This window comes from Canis lupus, chromosome 21 (genome assembly GCF_011100685.1).
Source record: "Canis lupus familiaris isolate Mischka breed German Shepherd chromosome 21, alternate assembly UU_Cfam_GSD_1.0, whole genome shotgun sequence".
Taxonomy (NCBI): Eukaryota; Metazoa; Chordata; class Mammalia; order Carnivora; family Canidae; genus Canis; species Canis lupus.
This window is the reverse complement of record NC_049242.1, coordinates 23,624,998-23,647,720: the sequence shown is the minus strand read 5'-3', so window position 1 is coordinate 23,647,720 and position 22,723 is coordinate 23,624,998. Positions and strand designations below refer to the sequence as shown.

The 22,723-nt window shown below is 42.1% G+C and overlaps 1 protein-coding gene across 4 annotated transcripts in view; it reads right to left on the bottom strand.

Annotated features, from left to right (window-relative positions):
- XRRA1 (X-ray radiation resistance associated 1) overlaps nucleotides 1-22,634 on the bottom strand; it is a 63,475-nt gene extending 40,841 nt beyond the window's left edge. The window contains exons 1-7 of one of the 4 annotated variants that reach the window (XM_038568623.1): nucleotides 22,451-22,634; nucleotides 19,629-19,684; nucleotides 16,253-16,350; nucleotides 12,420-12,604; nucleotides 8,968-9,039; nucleotides 7,530-7,602; nucleotides 3,903-4,000 (exon numbers count right to left, since the gene is read on the bottom strand). In XM_038568623.1, coding sequence (XP_038424551.1) covers nucleotides 3,903-4,000; nucleotides 7,530-7,602; nucleotides 8,968-9,039; nucleotides 12,420-12,604; nucleotides 16,253-16,346 — 522 coding nt within the window. In that variant the 5' untranslated portion in view covers nucleotides 16,347-16,350; nucleotides 19,629-19,684; nucleotides 22,451-22,634. Of the gene's footprint in view, nucleotides 1-3,902; nucleotides 4,001-7,529; nucleotides 7,603-8,967; nucleotides 9,040-12,419; nucleotides 12,605-16,252; nucleotides 16,351-19,628; nucleotides 19,685-22,450 lie in introns of those variants that run through there. The other 3 variants (XM_038568624.1, XM_038568622.1, XM_038568625.1) reach the window with 3 other exon arrangements.
- Nucleotides 22,635-22,723: the final 89 nt, after the last annotated feature.

Genomic DNA, 22,723 nt, shown 5'->3' with positions numbered 1-22,723 from the left:
CACAGTCAGTCAGACATATAAACAAGTGGCTGGAGGTCACTGCCAAAGGAGGACTGGATTAGGTCTGACTCCACTGTAGTAATCAATTGATGGGTTCTGTAGACCTGAGTTTAAATACCAGCCAAATGTGTGATTTGTGCAAATTACTTGACCCGAGCTTCCTTATCTATAAAATAGAAATAATAAGGAATTCTTATGAGAAATTATGTAGGTAAAACCTTTAGCATGAGTCTGCCACATAGTAAGTACTTAGTTCATGTTGGCTGTCATCTTTATAACCATCTCTTCATTCAAGGACCATGTGCTGAAGGCTTATTTTATGCCAGTCTGTCCTCTGCTGGCTCACAACCTAGTTGGGTAGCTAGATACATATATTTTAGTGTCTACTAAGTAGCAATGCTGCTGGGATAGAGGTCTGAACACAGATCAAAGGAAGCACAAAGGAAGGAATATTAAGCAGCTCTACCAGAGCTCAGCAGGCTTCAGAGAGCAGGTGATGCTTGAGTTGTCCTCAGAGACTAGTTGGTATTCACCAAACTGTTAAAGGCAAAAAGAAACGCAATGCAGCCAGGAGATAGGAGATAGGAGGTAGCCTGCTTTGTTCTAAGAACTGCAAATAGTTTGGGCATGACTAGAATCTGTGGTATAACAGAGGGTTTGATAAGACTGGGTAGGCCGTGAAAGGGCCAAGCACCAAAGGGGTGCTAAGTTCATGCTGCCATCAGCAAATTCCAAGTTTTGAGAGTTCACAAAAAGGGGTGATTCCACTTGGCAGGGGCAAAGAGAGAAGCCTTCAAGGAGGAAGACCTGGAGGGATCCCTGGGTGGCTCAGCAGTTTAGCGCCTGCCTTTGGCCCAGGGCACGATCCTGGGGTCCCGGGATCGAGTCCCACATCAGGCTCCCGGCATGGAGCCTGCTTCTCCCTCCTCCTGTGTCTCTGCCTCTCTCTCTTTCTCTATCATAAATAAATAAATCTTTAAAAAAAAAAAAAAAGGAGGAAGACCTGGAAAGCTGGCTCAGATAATCATAGGTAAAGGTCAGGAAAATCCTCTCCTTCATACCCATATGTGGATAGTCAATAAGACCTATGGATACTATTTCCTTAATATCTCTCTCATTTTGTTCCAACTCATGCTTCGTGCAGCAGCCATACCTATCATCCATTGGATACTTCCCACAGTCTTTCTTCTGCTACCTACCCAGGCTCATCTATCACTACACTCTACTGTGTTTTACTTCCCATTCCAACCACACTGAGCTGTTACATCAGTATGCTAGCTCAGGAGTTGGTAAACTAACACCTCTCTGCCACATCCATCCTACTGCCTGTTTTGTATGGCCTGTGGGCTAAGAGTAATTTTTACACTTTTAAATGGCTGAAAAAAGATTAAATGAAGATTATTGTGTGAAAATTATGTGAAATTCAAATTTCAGCATCATAAAGTTTTATTAGAACACAGCCACGTTCATTTGTTTACATAGTATCTATGGCTGCTTTCTTTCTATAACAGCAGAGTTGATTAGTTAACAACAGTTGTGACTAGTTATGACCACACAGACTACAAAGCTTAATACATTCACTTTACAGAAGAAGTTTGCTGACCTTTGTCCTAGCTGGTTTGGCTATTTAATGTTGGGTCCTAATTTAATTTCCACAGAATTACGAGCAGATCAAAGAAATGGATAGTCTTAGAATCACAGGTCCCAGAACTTCACAGCTGGCCCAGAATTTACAGAGGAGGAAACTTAAGTCCCAGAGAAGGGAAGTGATTTGGCCAAGGAGCTATGTCCAAATAGTGGCAGAACCAAGACAAGAAATGAAGCCTCCTGACTATCAGGGCAGGGCTCCAGCTGAGCCTTTTTCAGACTGGTATGAAGAAAATCAAATCACAGCAAAGTTAAGTTTTTCTAAATTGACTGCTGAAGAATTCTACTCTTCGGATGGCAGCCTTTCTGGCAAACAAGAACAGAAGATTCCTAATCTACTGCATCTGCTGAGTCATAACAAGCTTTATTACACATCAAAGTATTCATTACTATAAACTGCAAATTTAGGACTTTTGACAGTTTTATGCTTTTTCTTGGAGAGACCTTATAAATCACAGAGATAGAAACAAATCATTAGCCAAGAGATTTCCTCTTCTCATTTATATTTGGCATCTTGACTTTGGTCTGCTCTCTTATGTAAATAAATTCTCTTGGATAAGGCTGGGTCTATCAGATAAATAATCTTCATCAGAAGCTATCAAAGAAGTAGGGCATCGAAAAGTCAATCATGATCAATTAGTAGATCCATGCTTGTCAGGTGTGGTGTCAGAGCCTATAGTCATTCCCCTCCCCAGGGCCCACTGGCACTTAAAATAAGGATTTGAAATAGTAGGGGTGAGGAAGACAAGATGCCTGACACAATGCATGACAATGCGTGACCAACATACAAATAACTACTTTTTTAAAAAGTAAAAAGTAAAAAAAAAAAAAGGAAGTTCATAAGAAGCTCCCAGGCCTGCAGGTCAAAGAAATGGCTACTTCTATCTCTAGCATCTGGGATCTGTTTCCCACTGTTTATACTAAAATCTAACAATGTTTTTTTTTTAACATAGCAAAAAATTACACCAGTTGTCAATTTATACTCTCTCTGCTTTATTGGACTTTCAAGAGCTCTGCTTCTGGGACAAGTCTGAGCACAACTCCTGTTCCAAATCATGGTAAATCACTTCTATCCTCAATATGACTTGAAACCACAGAGTGTAAAGCAAAAGAACAAAAGGACATATCATCCGTTTTAGAAAGGCTGCCATCCCAAGCAGTTAAAACTTTTTAAAACTCTGGCATACAAAGGGCATCAACTCTGAAATACTCACTTTTGTGAAAGGACTCTCTCTCCCAGACAAGACTTAAGTGAGGCTTTTGTGAAGAGTGGCTGGCCCTTGATATTGGCAGATTGAATAATTTATCAACTCTGGGGTCAACCCAAGGCTTATGACGCACAGACATTCTGCTGGGATTTGAATCGAAAACACTTGTACTATAAGGCCAACATGTGGAGAAGCGTCCCTTTATTTAATGAATGAGCCTGGGCAGGTGCCCAGCCCCATACCTTGCTCCAACTCTAATCTCCATGTAGGCAGTGACTTTCAGGGAGTGACAAAAGCTTTGTTACTTTGTGAAAAATGGCCCTAAAGTTTTCATGGAAGTTGAAGAGGTGATTAACTTCAAGTATGAGAACATGCATAGAAAATGTATCACTATAGGAAACTTAGTTTTGGAGAAAGGCAAGAATGCAAACAAATTTTTCTGTATTTTTGAATCTGGGGTTTGGAGAACAGCTATGGATGCATAAATGTCAAGAGTGTGCTTTAGAACTCATAGGATTCCTATTTCACAGTCACCTTTGGTTCAATAAACTAGGCCTTTAGCCTCCTTACCTGAGCCCACTGGAGCCAATCTGGCTCATTTAGACCAGGATGGGTCTCTGGTATCAGTCTGTAATGCCTCTAGTTCAGCTGGTCCAACCTGCTGTGCCTAGCACTTAACCTCCAAGGCTCCTCAACCCTCACTGGATCCAGATCTTCCCTCAAACTCTCCTTCCTACCATGCTCTGTTTAAAGTCAGTTTTCTGCACAGACTCCTTTGGCATGGTGTTTGGCATTTCTTTTCCAGAACCACGCACAATAGCCACAGGTATGATATAGTCTCACCTATTTGCCATCGCTGCCATGACCACTACCCTCATTACCACCACCAACCCTGCCAGCCTCTACAAAGGACTGCTATGAAGAAGAGTCTGACTCTAAACGCCCAGAGAACTCCCTCCCAACTGTTATAAGCAGTAGAAACCTCTACTACACCCATTCTTTACAGGGAAACAAGTGGGCACCAAAAACTCCCTACCTCCAACTTACTTCCAAGAACTTAAAGTCTCCATATTTCACATAGACTGTTTTAATTCCATTAAATGCAAGCTCCAGTTCCTTTAATGTTGGAAATGTATGAAATGCCTCTACAAGGGAAGGAGAAAGAAAGAATCAGCTAGTTGTGAAGGACCTAAGAGAAAGATGTAAACAGTGGTCATTTACTGGGTTCCCACCGGGTTAGACCAGGCTTATGGTCAGGAGCTTTGTACATACGGCCTCTAAATCTCTAACAATCCTGAACAACAGGGATTCCTCCATGGAGGAACAATAGGGATTACTACTCTCATTCTACTGCTAAGAAAATCGAACCTCGGCTAGGCTAACTGATTTGCTAGAAATGGAATTGCTGGGAAGTAAAAGGGCCAAGAATTGAATTTATGTCTAACTCCAAAGCCCATTTAAAAATTATATTTGTTATTTATTATAAAAAACATGCCTACCAAAAAATTAAAAAAATACAGAAAAACTAAAGTTCCCTTTTTAAAAAAATATTTTATTTATTTATTCATGAGAGACACAGAGAGAGAGAGAGAGAGAGGCACAGACACAGGCAGAGGGAGAAGCAGGCCCCATGCAGGGAGCCCGACGTGGGACTCGATCCCAGGTCTCCAGGATCACACCCTGGGCTGAAGGCGGCACTAAACTGCTGAGCCACTGGGGCTGCCCCAAAGTTCCCTTTAATCTCAATACACAGAGATAACCACTGAAAGTTTCATGTGTAATATTTCAGAATTTTTCTCATGGGTACAGTGAACACACATACACACACACACACGCACACACACACACATCTTTTTATACAAATGGAATCAGACCATATACGTTGTACTGTGATTTGCCTTTTTCCCTTAACAATATGACTTAAAGATTGGTCCATGCTAGGGCGCCAGGGTGGCACAGTTTATTAAGTGTCCAACTCTTGATTTTGGCCCAGATTGTGATCTCAGAGTTGTGAGATCGAGTCCCACATGGGGGTCTGTGCTCACAGAGTCTGCTTGAGTTTCTCTCCCCCTCTCCCTCAGTCTTTCCCCACACTGCTTTCTCTCTCTTTCTCAAATAAATAAGTCTAAGAAAGAAGCTTGTTCCATGTCAAAACATACAGATCTGCATAATGTCAGATTATGTTCTATATTATAGACATTACCTGAATTTATTTAACCATTTCCCTATTGATAGCCTTTGGACTATCTGGATAAAAATAAGAACACTTTTCCCCTTCTGCATGAGAATTGGACTTCATTAACCTTCTAGCCCTTTTCCCTAGTATCCTGAAACAAATGGTATGGCAATATAGTTAGGCAATATTATTATGGTAAAAATGATGCCAGATTAGTAAATCACATACAGGACTAGGGCAAACTATAAATGAACTATAAACATCTGAAGGGGTACCATAACTTTGGGCCTCCCTGTGTGTGGCGACTCCCATAATTAGTCATGTCTTTTGCCGGGACTCTAGGAGCTATGTCTATGGAGCGTTACAATAGCTATTTGCTCCTGTAGGGAATGAGGCTTCTAAACCAGAGTGGCTCCAACATCTACCAAATGAAGAGTCTTGCTGTCTTGGACTTGAGCAGGGGGCTGCAGAGAATGGCCCACAGACGGCTTCATGGACTGCTACAGGAACTGTTGTGAGGACTCCACTGAGAAACAAGTGCAGATGCTGTATTGCTGGAATACTGTGTGGAAGGACTTAGAGCCTTCTGATGTCAAGGGGGCAGATGGTGGCCTTATGAGTCAGAATGTTCACTAGAGTCTAGGAAAAAGACTGCTTGGTAGGTATTTCAGGATGTTTCCAATGAGTGTCTCTGTACAAGTGTGTTTCTGTAGAATAAGTTCCTGAAAGTGAAACTACTAGATTAAAGGCAATGAATACTGGGTTCCTGGGTGGCTCAGTCAGTTAAGTGTCTGCCTTCAGCTCAGGTCATGGTCCCGGGATCCTGGGATCGAGTCCTGCATTGGGCTCCCTGCTCCTCAGGGAGCTTGTTTTCCTTTTGCCTGCCACTCCCTGTTTGTGTGCACCCTCTCTATCAAATAAATGAATGAGATCTTTCAAAAAAAATAAACAAATAAAATAAAGACAATGACTATTTTAAGAGACACTGCCAAACTGTCTTCCAAAGATGTTGCACCAATTTATTATACTTCTACCAGTAGAATACGAGAGTAACCATTTCCCTATCAATGCTGGCTGTCATCAATCAGTCCTTCTCATGTTTGCCAATATTTGATAGGCAAAAAACAGGATTTTGATGGTTTCAATTATTAGTGAGGCTGAGTATCTTTTCCTATGCCTATAAGCCTTTGTATTTTAAAACCACTCTCCTGACAGTGTTTTCTCAAGGGCAGGGACTGTATATCACATGTTTTTTAAAAAACATCCCTCAACCTCAACTATTAAAAACTAAACTTACCTGATTTCTCTTGAAACCAGCCTCTCCTCTAGTGCTATCTGTTCTTAGTGAACTCCTTTGGCTCCTTCTTTCCATGTGCCCATTAGCTACCAAGTCCTATTATTTCTACCTTCTCCTGAATATCTCTTGCCATTGCCCTCACCTCTACTGCCTAGGCTCAGACCTCCCTACCCTGCCCCTGGGAAAAATGAAATCATCTCCCAGATTTCCTGGTCTCCATCTTCTTCTCTTATCATTCACGCTCCTCACAGCTCCCACTGAGCTTCTCTATTTAGAAGCCTTCCAAGGCTCTCTTTTGCCTGCTAGATTAATTACAACTCAAGACCCTTGATATTCTTGTCCCTGCCAACCTTTCTGGTCTTCATTTTCCCCTACTCACATCCCTTGCAAACATACAAAGCCTCTTCAGCATCCTCCCATCCAAGTACTAACCAGGCTTGACCCTGCTTAGCTTTCGAGATCAGACAAGATCTGACACTTTCAGAGTGGTAGGGCCATAGACCTCTTCAGCATCCTGATCAGGCACTGCTGTTCCACATCTGCTCCACTGGACTGAAATACTTTCTAATTCCTGTTCATTTTTTAGGTCTCAGCTAGGTGCCCCTATGCTCAGAAGTTTCTCTTGACACTCTCGTCTGGATTGGTGTCCTGCTTATACGCTTGCATAGCATTTTCTTATTCCTTCTATCACTACACTTACCATACCCTGCTATAATTGTCTGTGTCTGAACCCATCTTTCCCACCAAACTATGAGCTCACCAGAACAGGAAAATTAGATGCATTCATTTCTAAAGGCCAAGCATGCACATAGTCCTGACACCCAGCAGGGGTCGCTGTGGACTTGCTGAAAAAAGGAGCTCCTATAGTCCTATAGTTCTTACAGGTTTAAAAACATTTTCCTATACCTATCTCATCAGAGCCTACAAAGCACCCTGCCTTGGGGAGGAAGAAGGAAAAGGAACTGTCTCCATTTACAGAGAGAGAAGCAGCAGCTCAGAGAGAAACACTCTAAGTAGGTAGCTGCCAGCTCTGCTCTGAAATCCTGGTCTGGGTGTTCTCTAGCACCCAATCTATTGCACTCCAAAAAAAAAAAAAAGATGAGCAGATAGTCATGAATGCACTGACAAGCAAGTTCTAATAGGAGTGACTAGCTATGCTGGCTAAGATGCAGAAGTCTAGTTTTAAGGAAGAAAAGCTTACCTAGAGGAAGCAGGTTTTCTGAGGCATTGATGTAAATCACAGAATGAAAATGCTTGAAGTCCTTTTCCTTAGCCTGTGGGAAAGCATTTCAAAAGAACACCAAGATTAGTTCCCTGCCAAGAGGCTTTGCCAAAGCTCCAGAGCTGCAGTCAAAAGGCATGAAAACATAAAGGGATATAAGCTATATTCTTAGCAAAGAGCACCTACTTGCTAAGAGCCAGAATGGCCTTTCTGCTTCTTTTTTTCTATTATGAAATAGTTCAAATGTACAGAAAAATCTAGTGAATAATACTAGAAGACTCATGTAACCACTATCCACCTTTAATAAATATGAAGATTTTGGGGCAGCCCCGGTGGCACAGCGGTTTAGCGCCACCTGCAGCCCAGGGCGTGATCCTGGAGACCCTGGATAGAGTCCCACGTCAGGCTCTCTTCATGGAGCCTGCTTCTCCCTCTGCCTGTGTCTCTGCCTCTCTCTCTCTCTGCATCTCTACGAATAAATAAATAAAATCTTTAAAAATAATAATAAATATGAAGATTTTGCTGTCTTTGTTTCAAATTTCCTTAAAGAAATAAGACACTAAAGAGCTGACCACGCCCCCTGCCCCCATGATCTTCCCCAATTGTGTTCCTCTCTCTCTCTCACAGATAACAGTTATCCTGAACTGGTGATGATCATTCTCACACTTGTTTTATACTGGTATTCTATATATGTATATCCATAAACTATATATAATATTATTTACAAGGTTCAAAACTCTGTATTAGATGCAATCATACTGCAGGTATCATTCTGCAACCTGCCTTTTTCACTCAACATTGTTTTTGAGATTCACTTCTGCTGATATACATAAATCTCTTGAGATTGACTTATGTTAATGGTACTGATTTATTTAATTGCTGTATAGTATTATACCACCAATCTCTCTTCATATGCCATGGGTGGCCTACAAACCGAAAACATATGCCATAATATTCCGCTTATACACTGGCTAGTGGGGAGCCACAAAGGTGGCTCAAGCTACCTATTAGCCAATATAAGAAAAACATGACTCATTACATGAGTCACAGCATGTATAAGAACAAATCAGTATCTTGGGAGAACCATTATCGCTCCTGGCACTGAATCTTGAGCGAAATTTCTCCTGTAGGTTCTTCTGATGGAATATAGGTAATTCTATGAATAAATTCTATGATGATAAATTCAAACCAACTCCCAAAATGCTACTTCCTTTAATTCACCTCACATAGGCCAATGGCAATAGCAAATTTACTGCAAAAGACTGTGTCTGAATGTTGTTTCCACTCATTGAGGCTTTGTCTGATACCCCCCTCCAACCCTCTAATCCTCAGGGACTTCGGAGATACAATGGACAAACAGCCAGGAACCACCTCAGGTCTGGCTCATCCTAATCACATCTGTGCTGGCTGTCCCTACCTTGGAGAACTTCAGGCCGCTCACATTAACACTGCACAGGTCTGATGGCTTCCTCACACAATGGTGCTTCAGCTGAAACAAAGTGCAGAGAGTCAGCTCTCAAGGCCCCAACAAAGCTTATATAATTGGCCAAGACAAAAAATGACTCCCTGTTGAGAAAGGTGGCCTAGTACAGTTCAAAGAGCATGAGCTTTGGGAGTTGCTCAGACCAGAGCTCCGACCTCAGCTCTTCTACCTCTCAGTTTCCCATCTGCAAGATGGGGATAGTAACATTGACCTTGACAGGGTTCTTAAGATTTCTCTTTCTCTGTTCCTTCTCTGTCTTTTCTGAGCCCCACTTCTTCTACCTGGCTGTTAAAAATCTGTATTTCTGGGGCTTTTCCAATCTCTTCGTGTTTATAATAATTTGTTCATTCTTTCATTTGCTAAATATTTACTAAGCATTAGTTTGAGCCATGCACTGTACTATATGCATCGATACATTTTCTTCTAATCCTAAATAGGATAACATAAGTATCACCATTTTCCTTTTTTAAATGAGAAAAATAAGGTTAAAAAAATAAAAATAAAAATAAAAATAAAAAAGAAAAATAAGGTTAAGAGAGATAAAGTGCCTTGCCAAAGGTCGCACAGCTAGTAAATTAGATGATTTGAATCCAGAAATGTAATCACTAAGCTCTGTGCTCCTTTGACTACTATGTTGCCCCTCATAAGTAAAAAGAGGAAAATCTCAGTGTTGGAGCTTCTATTTCTTCTTAACCAAACCTCATTCTTTTTTTCTGTTAGTCGTTTATTTATGGTATCATATTTAAGCATGGAATTAGGCATTTGTAATATTCTATTCACAGAACTTATGACAGCATGGAAACCAAGTAGCAAGCAAGTATTTATAAAGGTGATAAAAACTTTTTTTACAGATTTATTCTTTCTTTATTTTTAAGAAATCTCTACAACCAATGTGGGACTTAAAATCATGACCCCGAGATCAAAAGTCAGATGCTCTACCAACTGAGCCAACCAGGCACCCCTAAATGTGATAAATATTTTAAAGGAAAAATTCAAGATGCTATGGGGGATAATAACAGCAGGTCCTAACCTCAGTCTGAAAATGAGGAAATATCTAGTTGAGGAAGTAATATTTCAGGCGAGACCTGAAAGCTAAGTAGGAGTTGGTCCCATAAAAGTGGGTGACAGGTTGTGAAAGCTATCAAGGCAGGAAAAAGCCAGGTGCTTTTGAGAGGATGAAAAACAACAAGGCCAGGGAGGCAGCCACTGGATCACCTGGGTCCATACTGGCTGGGTAAAGGAGTGTGGATTTTGTTCTACAGTTAGTGGAAAGCTAACAGGCTTTTTTTTTTTTTTTTTTTTTCTGGCAAGAGCTGATAGCAATTTTATAAAAATTGCTTTGTCTGATACACATAGAAACGATGTGAAGAGACGAATACACCAGACATTGTTAATTACCTTCCCTAGGGCAACTTCTCTACTACTACTTATTAAAGAACCCCAACGTTATTCCATTTTTCTGCATGGATGTGTCCTAGGCCCCAGCTCCAAGGGATAAGTCCTGACTGTCTAATCCAATCTTGGAGGTCATATTCCCCTAACTAATGACTGTTGGGACATATGATATAGGTCTGGCCAATCAGACAGACACTGTAGGAGGCCAGTTCTGGGGAACTCTTTCTTACTTTTAAAAATAGACATAAGACAGTGACAATCCTTTTTGTACCTCTGGATGTTATCTTTTATATGGGATGACTGGAGTTGCTGCAGCCATCTTGGGATCATGAAAGCAATCAGCCCAAGAGGACAAGGTAACATGCTAAGGAAATAACCGCAGAAAGATGAAGGAACCTGGGCCTTTAACAGTAAATTAACCTACCCTGGAATAACAATGCCTCTGGCTTCTTTGTATGTTAAATAAAAGCATCCTAGTTGGTTCAGGCTAGTTAGGAAGTTATTGAATTACTCTAATAAAAGATGATGGTGGCCCAGATTAGGGTGGAGGCAGTAGAGATGAGGAGAAGAATACAGATTTGACAACTATTTAATAAAAGTGCCAGGGCTTGGTAGTGTCAGGAGTGGGGTGGTGAAGGAAAGCAAGTGTCAAGGATACTTGAGCAGATTCCTGGCTTGGTGTTTGGATACAGCACCATCACTGAGGCAGTAAACACTAGGGAAGAGGTATGTCTTGGGACTTGGAGTAAGGGAATTGGTGCAGTATTTCAATCGGAAGTGTCAAAGAAACATTCAAGTGGAACTATCCAGCAGGTAAGTAGGTATCCCATTACTGTGAGAAACACCCTTGTTTTTTCTGCTATACAAAACAGCAGCATGAGTAACACACCATCTCTATTAATGTGGGTATATATACATAGTAGGAAACAAAAGGGAAAAGAAGACTACTATGTTAAGTGTTTCCTGCCCTTCCTGGATACTGTTATTTCAGTCCTCTGCACACCCAGTGAGAAGCAGACATCACAACTAAGGACATACCAGGGGACTCTGCAAAAAGCTCACACTACCCCCTTGAGGTGAGTTGCAACCTCAAAGCTGCCTTCTCAAAGCTCTCTTTTAACATCTGATCTGTGTAGAAAGCCACCCTTGGGAACCACAGAGCCTGGGATGCTGAAGAGTTCTTCAAAGGGACTATGTGAACTAGCAAGAGCAACTTCTCTACTACTTCTTTTTATTACCCATCTCTTAGGTAAAGAACTAGACTGGACATTAATATTGGTTTACAAAATGGGTATTTCTTTGCCAAGCCACCAAGTCATTGCAAAGGGCAGATGTGAAATTACCTGTCTGGTTTCCAATAGAGCCACCCCATGTCTTCTTTGTAAAGCCTGCCCTAGACACTTGGTACTATCTGAACTGCTCCCTCAGACTTCAGCCAAATATTAAAACCACAGGACAGTGGTTGTAGAGTGTGGAATCTCCCCAGTCCCCCCATTCCGGGAAAAATCTCCCCAGAGAATAAGAATCTCTACTCCCTACCAGATGCAAGAATTAGATTTTCACTTTACTATTCCCCTGACCTACTCCTTTGCCTCTCCAAATCAATTAAAAGTTCTTACATGATACTATAAGGGTACAGGCTTTGGAGTCAGTAGACCAGAGTCCTCATCCTGAATAGATATAATCCTGAATAGCCAGAGTTCTAATAGTCAGCTGTGGGACCATGGCCAAAACAAATTACCTCTTTGGGGCCTCAGTTTTCCCATCTTCACAATGGCAACAACGTAATAGGGACAATAATCCCTATCTCACAAGGTGGATGTACAGAAAGTTTTGGGTCCCTTCATCATCCTCAGTTAGCCAAGATCACTCTAATAGTTTGGGCTGGGTTGGGGGCATTGTACCACAGTGGAACAGGGCAAGTCCTTGTCCCCCACCAAGACAGTCATCAGATGATGTTGCCAGTCATTCCAGGATACATTTACTCTCACCAGAAAAGCCTGGTCCAGCACATGCCCAGGAATGTCCTCTTGGTTTTCCTGTTGAGACCCTTTCTTCCCCCTGACCTCAAAAGAAACCTTCTTCTGGATTTCCTGACTGTCAGATGGTGCCTGAAGCACACTCTTGGGCTTCTTCTTGAGGTTACATTTCCGAGCCACTAACCAGTGTCCTCGGCCTGTTGAGAAGATGAGAACAGTGAGGAGGAGCAAACTCCTCTAAAGCTACAACTAGTGTGTTTACAGAATATTTACCTATAATACCAAAACCAAAAATGCTCATTACCTGATATGCACCAGACGCTGTGCTGCTGGTGGTGGTGGTAGGGGAGGTGGGATGTCTGCATACCTACCTCATTTAATTGGCCCCAAACCATAGTGAAGGAGAAGTTATTGTCCTCATTTTTACAGATGAAAAGGCTAAGACTCAAAGAGGCTTGTCCAATTTTTTCCTCCTTACTTTTGTCTCCAAACGCTAATTTTCCTTCAAGACTCCAGATCAAGTGATTTCCTGTTCTACAAATCCATCTCTGACCCTCCTCAGCAGAGCTGATCATTCTTTCCTATGTCAGCTTGTTACTCTCCCATTGGTCATCTCTTGGGTAAAGATAAAATCCTGCTACAACTCAATGGGCTCCATCTTGCTAGATCTTACCCTGGATCCCGTCATTACAGCATAAAGGTTGTATCAAGAGCTCAATAAGAAAATGATTGGACAGTTGGAACTTTTAAAAAATCTAATACATGTTCACTGTAGAAAGAACTCAAAAATTTATGTGAGCAAAAAATATGAGGTTTACTAGTAAGCTCACCTAACAAAATTCATGACAACATCCTAGAATCTGTTCTCTCCTACATCAGTTTATTTACTCCAAGGCATTCATTGAAATCTATAATTATTTGTTCACTTGTTTATTGTCTGTCCTAAACTCCAGAGAGCAGGTTTCATCTGATTGACACACCTCAGTATTCCCAAGGCTTACAGAGCTTACTATATTGTGAGCATGACTGAATGAACGGCTGAATGAATGCTGAGCTACAGCACCTACCCACAACTGCTCATCCATACCTTTTCTGAGCATTGACATTGTGCTAGGAACTAGAGCTGTGAAGATGAATAAGACAGAGGCCCTGACTCAAAGGAGCCTAATAATAGAATAAGTGCTGTGAAAGCACAGAAAGGGGAGCTACTAACCTAGGGCATGAGCTAGATCCAGTAAGTTTGACTTGATGGAGATGGAAAAAACAGGCAGCCTGGACAGAAGGAAAAGTACAAGTACCCAGAAGCATAAAAAGATCAGAAAGATACAGAACAGCATGGAGTTGTGGGAACCAGCTTGGTGCCTCTGACCATTGGCTCCTTGCCTTCAACGGCCCACTACCTCTGCCTCAGGGGCTTGTCCTGGCTCACCTGACCACTGCTGCCAATCCTGCCTCTTGGATACAGTTCTGCCTTATGTCTCCCAGGAGTCATTTCCCATTCCCACTCTAGGCCTGACATTGCAGATGCTCAATTTCCCAGGTTTGCTCCCATCTGGCGCATGGACCTTTGTTTGTCCTCTTCCAATAGGCCTGACTCCTAAAGACTCTAATGTGAGTTGGTTCCCAAACTCCCAAAAAGGTGAGAAAATAAGGTCCAGGCTGTGTCAGGAGATGAACATGACAGAAAAGAGATGAGGCTGGGGAGGTCAGCAGAGTCAGATTAGAGAAGGTCTAGAGAACCAAAACAAGGGTTTATTGGGGTAGGCTTTTAGCACAAAGAGCAACCATGGGAATGTTTATCCCCCCGGAATTTTTCATTTTGAGATCATTTAAGACTTCCAGAAAAGTTGTGAAAATAATAGAGTTCGTGTACAGCTTTCACCCAGTTTCCCTAATGTTAACATCTTATATAATCATTATATAATTATTGAAGGCAATAAATTAACACTAGTACAATATTAGTAACTATCCCATAACCCTTCTTTGAACTTTGCCAGTTTTCTCACTAATGTCCCCTTTCTGTTCCAGGGGGATCTCACATTTCATTTAGTTGTCATGTCTTCTTAGAATCTCTCAATCTGTGAGTATTAGTCAATTATTTTGTAGAATGTCCTTTGATTTGAATTTGTTTGATGCTTTCCCATAATTAGATGAAGGCTCTGTGCTTTGGCAAAACTACCACAGAAGTGACATGGTGCCCTTCTTGGCGCATCCTATCAGATGGCAGGTGATGTCAATATGTCCCTGAGTTTTCAGCTTGCCTGCCCTAAAGATTTCAGTCTTTCCAGCCCCCATCATTTCATAAGAATTCCTTAGCACAGATAATGTGTGTGTGCATACACATATATGAATATGAAAACAGAATGAGTAGGATATTAAATACATATCCTATTGGTTCTATTTTGCTGGAGAGTCCTGCTACAACACCCATTAGAAGCTTACCTGTAAAAAGTATTATTGTGATCTTTTAACAGTGATTTTCTATTTCCTTCATTCCTTCTATATTTACTAACTGAAATTCTACTGTTGGAAGAGCTGTTCCTTCTATATTTATTTACATATACAAATATTTATTTGTGTCAGTATGGGCTCATGAATATTTACTTATTGTATAGTTTACAACCCAATACTATCTATATTTATTTTATTGTTTAGGTTGTCCTAACTTTAGCTATTGAGAGCTTCTTCAGGTTAGGTCCTATGTCCTTCTGACAGGCACTCATCATTTCTCTGAACACTTCTGTACTTCCTGTCACTATACGACGTTCCAGGCACAATTTATATTTTTCTGGCCCCAGCCTTGGAAACAACTTTTTCTCTGGAGAAACCAAGATCTATCCAGAAACCAAGATCTAGGGGCCACGTATACTCTTTGTGAATGAGGTGTTCTCAGTGGACCAGAAATATACATATATATATATATATATATACACTAACACATGTAGATGCACATGGCTGTATTAATTTCTCTATTGTCCATCTGTGTGTGGAAGAGGGTGTGGGGATGCAATTGTGAGTTCATACTGAGAGCTCCACGGGAGGGTTTTAAACAGGTAGGTGGCCAGATGTCTCTATATGATAAAAGAAATCACTCTAGAGAAGCTGGGAGGATGGATTGGAGGAGAAAGTTCTTCTAATATTCCACATAAAAAGTAACCAGCATATTATTTCATCTAGAGTAAACAAGGGGTACTTCCCCCTTTCTCTACCCTTTCAAATCAACAAATCCAATCTGCTGAACTCATACTTCTCAGCAGTGTTCCATCTGTAGGGCTCTGCCCAGAGTTATGAGGAGTCCCTGCCCCATGGAAGTTTTTAACTAGATGAATGCTTGAAAAACTACTTAGCAGAGTCATTTTATTTAGCCATTTTATTTAGGAGCTTGGCAGAGTAATAAACAGGAAGACAGCTCACAAGAGAGTATGGTCATTGAGGGCTGGAGTAGCTAGACAGGAAGAAGAGCTGGGTTTTGTGGAATGGGAAAAGTTTGGATAACTAGAATGAGAGCTGGAACATTCTGGGCAAATAAACAAGCTATGTGAAAAGAAAGTACTATGGAATAGACCATACATAAAGGAATGGGATTGTAGCAAAGGATAAGGGCAGTTTAGACTCTGAATACAGAATATCAGGTAAAGGAGCCAGCAATGAGAAGTCACTGAACAGAATGGAACACTGTGGTTCGATGTGCATTTTAGAAAGCTCCCTGAGGCTACTGAGGGAAGATGGATGGAAATGGATGGGGTCAGGTAGTGCAGGGAACAGTAATAAATGGATTGGAGAGGAAGGAATATATGCGGGAGCTGGGTGTGAAGCAAAGGTGTCAATTAGAGAAGTCACCTGACCTTCTTCTGGAGTCCGAAGGAGATTTTTGGCTGGAAAGCAGTTGTTCAGGTAAGGCTTCCCATTATCCAGCTTGTATATTCCTGAAGAGGTCATCTCCCTGAGAGTCAAGAAAGGAAAGTGAGGAAGTAGAAGCACTGAGAAGGGGCACCATAGTTCTCTCAACCAATGTGGCTTGTGAGCTCACCAGGAGCATCATATCCTATCTCTGAGGCCCAGGAGTCTCCAGTTTCAGAAATGGGCTGGCTCTTTGAATGAAGAGGGAGACCAAGGGCCTTGGGTTTTTTGGTTCAAATCAATCCTAACTTATTGGAACACTATACAGAACACCTTTGGATTCAGACAAACCTGGTTTGAATCCTGTCTTTCCTCACTCTATGGGTATGCTCCTCTACCCCTCTGAGCCTGTTTCCTCATCTGTAAATTGGAAGTAGTAACACCTACCTTAATAGACAGATGAGAGGATCAAGTTAGAATGGTAGTGCTCAGTACATACTAAGTGCTTGCTAGAAATGTTCTTTGTTTTAACAGACTTCAGGGAAGAGGGGGCTCACGTTTTAGGCAAGATGTCATGAAAATTACTATTTGAACTGCATAAATAGGATTTGAGAGATGAACTGAGTTTGCTAATAAAGAATAAGCTTTCCAAACAAAAAGGGCCATAGGACTAAGGGCATGGTAGTGGGCACATTTGCTGCAGTAAAGAAACAACTCAATCCAGGAAGGAGAAGGATGTATATTTGGGAGTTTGGGATAATAAGATTACACAGAAAGGATGGTGCCTGCTCTTGAAGGCTTTTAGCACCAGGCCTAGGAGCTCAGGCTTCCCCTTGTAGGTAACTGAGAGCCATGGACGTTATCTGAGCTGGGGAAAGCCATGACCCAACCTGTGCCCTAGAGAGAGAGATCTGACAAAAATAATGCTAGATTGAATCAGATTCCATCAACTGGTCACTTAGTCAAGACAATTCTAGCTCAGAAAAACTGTTTTTTTTTTTTTAAGATTTTATTTATTTATTCATGAGAGACACAGAGAGAGGCAGAGGCAGAGGGAGAAGCAGGCTCCCTGCAGGGAGCCCAATGTAGGACTTGATCCTAGGATTCTCAGACCATGCCCCAAGCCAAAGGCCTACGCTCAACCACTGAGCCACCCAGGCGTCCCCAGAAAAACTATTGTAATGTTACTTTTCTCTGTCTCTCACTGTTTCTTCCCAAATATTTTACTCTCCCACCTAGAATATTCCAACAGTCTTCTGATTGGATTCCCACTGAGCAAACTTGAGCCTGTTCTTGAAGGCCCCTGGAGTCCCACGTCCTAACCTTTCTAGCTCCAGTCAACCCCGCTCAACAGGCTCAGAGAATCATTTTCTATTCTCCAAACACATTCAGTCTTTCCTGCCTTTGTTTCTTTGGACTAGAATAGCCTTTTCCATCTCACCTGGTTACTTTCATGCTTTAAGATTCAGTTCAGGGGTGCCTGGATGGCTCAGTTGGTTAAGCATCCAACTCTTGATTTTGGCTCGGGTCACGATCTCAGGTTTGTGAGACTGAGCTCCGCATTGGGCATGGAGCCGGCTTAAGATTCTCTCTGTCTCCCTCTGTCCCCTCCCTACCCTCTCCCTCTCAAAAAAAAAAAAAAAAAAAGAAAAAAGAAAAAGAAAAAAGAAAAAAAAAAGATGGTTTAAATGCTACTTCTGTTAGATATAAATCTCTAATGTAAGATCTAAATTTCTTAAATCTTGAGCTCTTGGAGATTTGAGATTTTTCTTTAAAGAGATCCAGCCAAAAAAAAAAAAAGAGAGAGAGACAGAGACAGAGAGATCCAGCCAGGGGGCACCTGGGTGGCTCAGTGGATTAGGTGAGAGCTTTTGGCTCAGGTCATGATCCTGGGATCCTGGGATCAAGCCTAAGTCAGGCTCCTTGCTCAGCAGGTAGTCTGCTTGTGCCTCTCCCTCTGCTTGCCCTCCCTCGTGCTGTCTTGTTCTGCTCTCTCTCTCTCTCTCTCAAATAAATAAATAAAATCTTAAAAAAAAATAATAAAGAGATCCAGGCATTCCCAGATCTGCTTTGAAACAACTGCAGACAACTTTCAACAGAGTCAGAGACTTACCCTGTAAGTACCTGGCTAGGACAATGTGGCTCCTGAAATGAGGGTCTGGAATGAGATTCAGTAAAAGGAAGGAGTAGAGTGGAGACATAGGATCAGATGTCCTGAGAAAATGTTTTCTGTAAGTGATAAATATGTAGAGTGGTGCAGTAGGAAAGGCAACAATTTTGTTGGAGATAGGAGGCTTAAATTTGAGTCTAGTTTCTGCCACCAAGCTAAGTGACTAGGCTATCTCTTCATGCCTCAAATCTCTCACATGTAAAATGAAGATAAAAACCTGTGCCTTGGAGAATTACTATAAGAAGTAAATGAGGTAATACATTTTTAAAAAGCTTCTTTCTAGACATGGTCCAGATGCTACCCTTTCCACAACGTCTTCACTAAACCTTCTAGAGGGAAATTAGCTACTTTGGCTAAATGCTGGATTTTTTTTTTTTTTTTCTAGCTGGAGAAAATGGTGGAGCCCTTTCTACCTCAAAAGATTACTATTGATCATGAAGGGGTTCCTTCAGTGGTCTGTGAACCTCCAAGTCTGGAAACATATCCAATCCACCATCTCTCTTTCACCTCTGGGATGCTTATAGGAAATACCCAATAAACATGTGTGAGCCAAATGAAGGATAAGATGTATTCCCAGGGCCCAAAGGTTTTTATACATATTTCTGATCTCCCTAATTAGATTCTAAATTCCTTTAAAGGAAAAAGAGCACCTATGACACTCACTTCTTTATTCCCAGTACCTAACACAGCACCTAGCACATAATAGATCCCACAACTATCTGTGGAATAAATGAGTGATGTTGGTATCTCCTCTGGTTCAACACAGGGCACTATGAATTTTCTGACCTTTTACCATCCCAAAAGGGGTTGGATGCCCTGTGTGTTCCCACAGTACTCTATACCTCTCCTAGTATAATGCTTATCCCTTTATTATAATTGTTTGTTCCCCTTAATAAACTTCTCACCTGCTGTGGGTCCCCTGATATCTTACTCACCTATTTAATTCCAGAAGCTACCATTGAACCTAGAATTCACTAAAAATGTGTTGGGAAGATGAATGGATAGATTGATGGGGAAAGATTGATAATCATTCAGTCAATCTGTCTTTCAGGAAATCTCTCTTGTGATTAATCATATCTATCTGCTACATAGGTGAATGGATGAATGAGTAAATAGCTGGCTGGGGAATGTTAGAGATGATGACTGTTGGGAGAAGACTCCAGCGACTTACAGTATATAAGGACCTTGATTCTGATCTGTATAGTACTTACTTGATCTTCAACCTTGGGAAAGACCCCTTGACTTCCTTTTTTTTTTGTTTCTTCACCTGTAAAATAGATATTACACTCCTTCTTAGCCTGCCATTCAGAGTTCTTGAACTTTCTCATTAGTTACATCCTACTCATGTAGGCTCCAAAACGTGTCTCAGCTGGTATCCAAAATATGTCTCAGCTGGGGCCTTAAAAAAACCCATAAAACTAAAGATCCCAGAAATAGACTGAGACAGAAACATGGACAGGAAGGTGAACAAGAGAGTAATTTTGTGATGATGAAGTGAGGCTACAGTGCTTAAATAAGATGTGCAAATCACAAATCAGGAAGGAAGGATCTTTTAATATAATTAATACAAAATAAATCTATGTATGATAAAAACAGCAAAGACAGAGTTGAAAGATAAGACACAATTTGGGAAAAGATACTCGCTATACATAAATAAAGGATGACTTAGACCTGTGGAGGGCATAGAGACCCAGACACAACTAATTCATTAGGGAAATTCCAAGTCCCAATAAAGAATACCAGGTGAGAAGGTGTGGATTTAAAAAAATGGGCTAGGAAAGGCACATAATCCCCATGTTACCTGGTCTAGAAAGTAACCCTAAGGAAAGTATGAACTTTATCTGGATGGTAGGAAAAAGAAAGTCCGAGTTCCAAGCTTAACGGCTGCCTGCCTAGTTATCTTCAGCTACCTTGGGTCTCTATCTCAAACGTGAAGCAGCTAATCTCAGTGTTAATTGTAACGTCTCCTCTCTCTCTCTCTCTCTCTCTCTCTCTCTCTCACACACACACACACACACACGCACACAGTAATGATGCTCATTTACATCCATGTGCTGCTCCATTCCTTTGGTCTATAACACTTCTGCCCCTCTTCTTCGCCTAGCTCATACAGACAGCTTTCCTGGATCTCCCCCTCCTCAGGTTGACCCTTCTCTGTGCTACCACCTCAGTCCACCTCTTAATTGGAACACTCCACCATGCTGTAGTTACCTGTCTGTTCCCCACTCCTCACACTCCCAATTCCAGGCTGTGAGCCCCTCAAAGGCCAGGCCTAGGTCCTACCTATATCTTTATCCCCAGCACTTCATACAGGGTCTTGCCCATTGAAGAGGTTCAATGAGTGTTTACTGAACTAAACTGAACCATAAACTCAATGCCATGGAGTTCTTCATTCTGTCTGCAAAGAAGGAAAAAATAAGGATCAGGAAAGGTTTCACAGAGCAAGTGACATTTGAGCTGGGTCATGAAAAACGAGAAGGTGTAAAAGATAAAAAGCAAAAAGATATACGGGTACCTGGATTGCTTCACAGAGGTGAAAAAATCTCGTATAATATTATTTAGTGAAAATGATTATCACACAAATGTTAGCTTCATCAAGACAGGTATTTTGCCTATATTTCGCATATTATTCAAGAATACATCCCGTGACCAGAACAGTGACTGCTACATAGTAAGCACTCAGTACTGGTTCAATATTTTGACACTTAGGGATTCACAGTGATTAAAAAAACAAATGAACAAGTGCTGCAATGTAAGAGATCATAGTATAATCCCGTTATGTGATAAGTCTAGGTCACTAGAATAGATGTCCCAAGAGAGTAGTGAACAGATCTATCTTGCTCTTCCAGTATCCCTTAGTACACTTCAATAAATATTTATGGAAACAGGGTGCCAGGTGGCTCAGGTGGTTAAGCAGTGGACTCTTGATTTTAGCTCAGGTCGTGATCTCTGGGTGGTGAGATCCAGCCCCACACTGGGTGTGGAGCCTGCTTAAGATTCTCTCTCTCAGGGAGGACTGGGGGGCTCAGAGGTTGAGTGTCTGCCTTTGACTCAGGGCGTGATCCTAGGGGTCCAGGGATCAAGTTCCACATTGGGCTCCCTGTGAGGAATCTGCCTCTCTCTGTGTCTCTCATGAATAAATAAAATCTTAAAAAAAAAATTCTCTCTCTCAGGGGCACCCGGGTAGCTCAGTTGGTTAAGCATCTGTCTGCCTTAGGTTCAGGTCATAATCTCAGGGTCCTGGGATAGAGCCCAGCCACTCCCTGCTCAGCAAGGAGCCTACTTCTCCCTCTCCCTCCTGCTTGTGCCTTCTCTCTCAGATAAATAAGATCTTAAAATAGAAAAAAAAAATATCTCTCTCTCCCTTTCCCTCTGCTCCTTTGCCCACCTCGCTCCCCAGTGCACTTCCCCTCTCAAGAAAAAAAAAATTGTTGAAAAAAATGAATTAATAAAAATCTAGAATACTCTTACATCCTAAAGCTATTAAAAGCAGAGTGGCAGGGCAGCCCGGGTGGCTCAGCGGTTTAGCGCTGCCTTCAGCCCAGGGCCTGATCCTGGAGTCCTGGGATCGAGTCCCACGTCAGGCTCCCTGCATGGAGCCTGCTTCTCCCTCCTTCTGTGTCTCTCATGAATAAATAAAATACTTTAAAAAATAAGTAAATAAAAAGCAGAGTGGCAGAGGGAACATACCAAGGGGGGGAGGGTCGTTAAAACGCCCTGGCTTCTAAACCAGGTTCTGATACATGCTATCTATCCCGCGCTATCCCGCCTTGGGAAAGCTTAATTTCCTCATCCGACCGGGCTGCTAAGGGACTACGAGAGGACGGCTATACAGCCCGGCCGACCGTGGACACTCAGCAAATGTGAGTTCTCTACAGCACGAAAACATTACTAACACCTTAGATGACAGTCACCAGAGAGAATCACCAGTAAGTGCTGTAACAGGGCTGGAGCTCCCGCCGCCCCTTTGGAAACTCTTTTGCGGGGTGAAGAGACTCCTAATTCCTCACGCAAACTAAGCTTCCAGCCGCACCTGCCTCCGTCGTCGCTTCCGCCTCCGAGGCGTCCGCAGAGGCTGCGTCCCGGCGACGCGGGCAGCGCGCCTACGACCCTCCCGGGGATGTCCGAGCGGCTCCACGGTGGCGCCTACCACTACCTTTTCTAGCCCTTGGTAACCGCGACGCGGCAGCAGGCGGCGTAGGCGGCAACCGGCGGACTGAGCTTCCAACTACTCTAAGTCCCGGCAAGCCCCGCGGCCACTTCCGCTGGCCGCCTCGCGTCATCCGGCCTGGACTACGGATCCCGA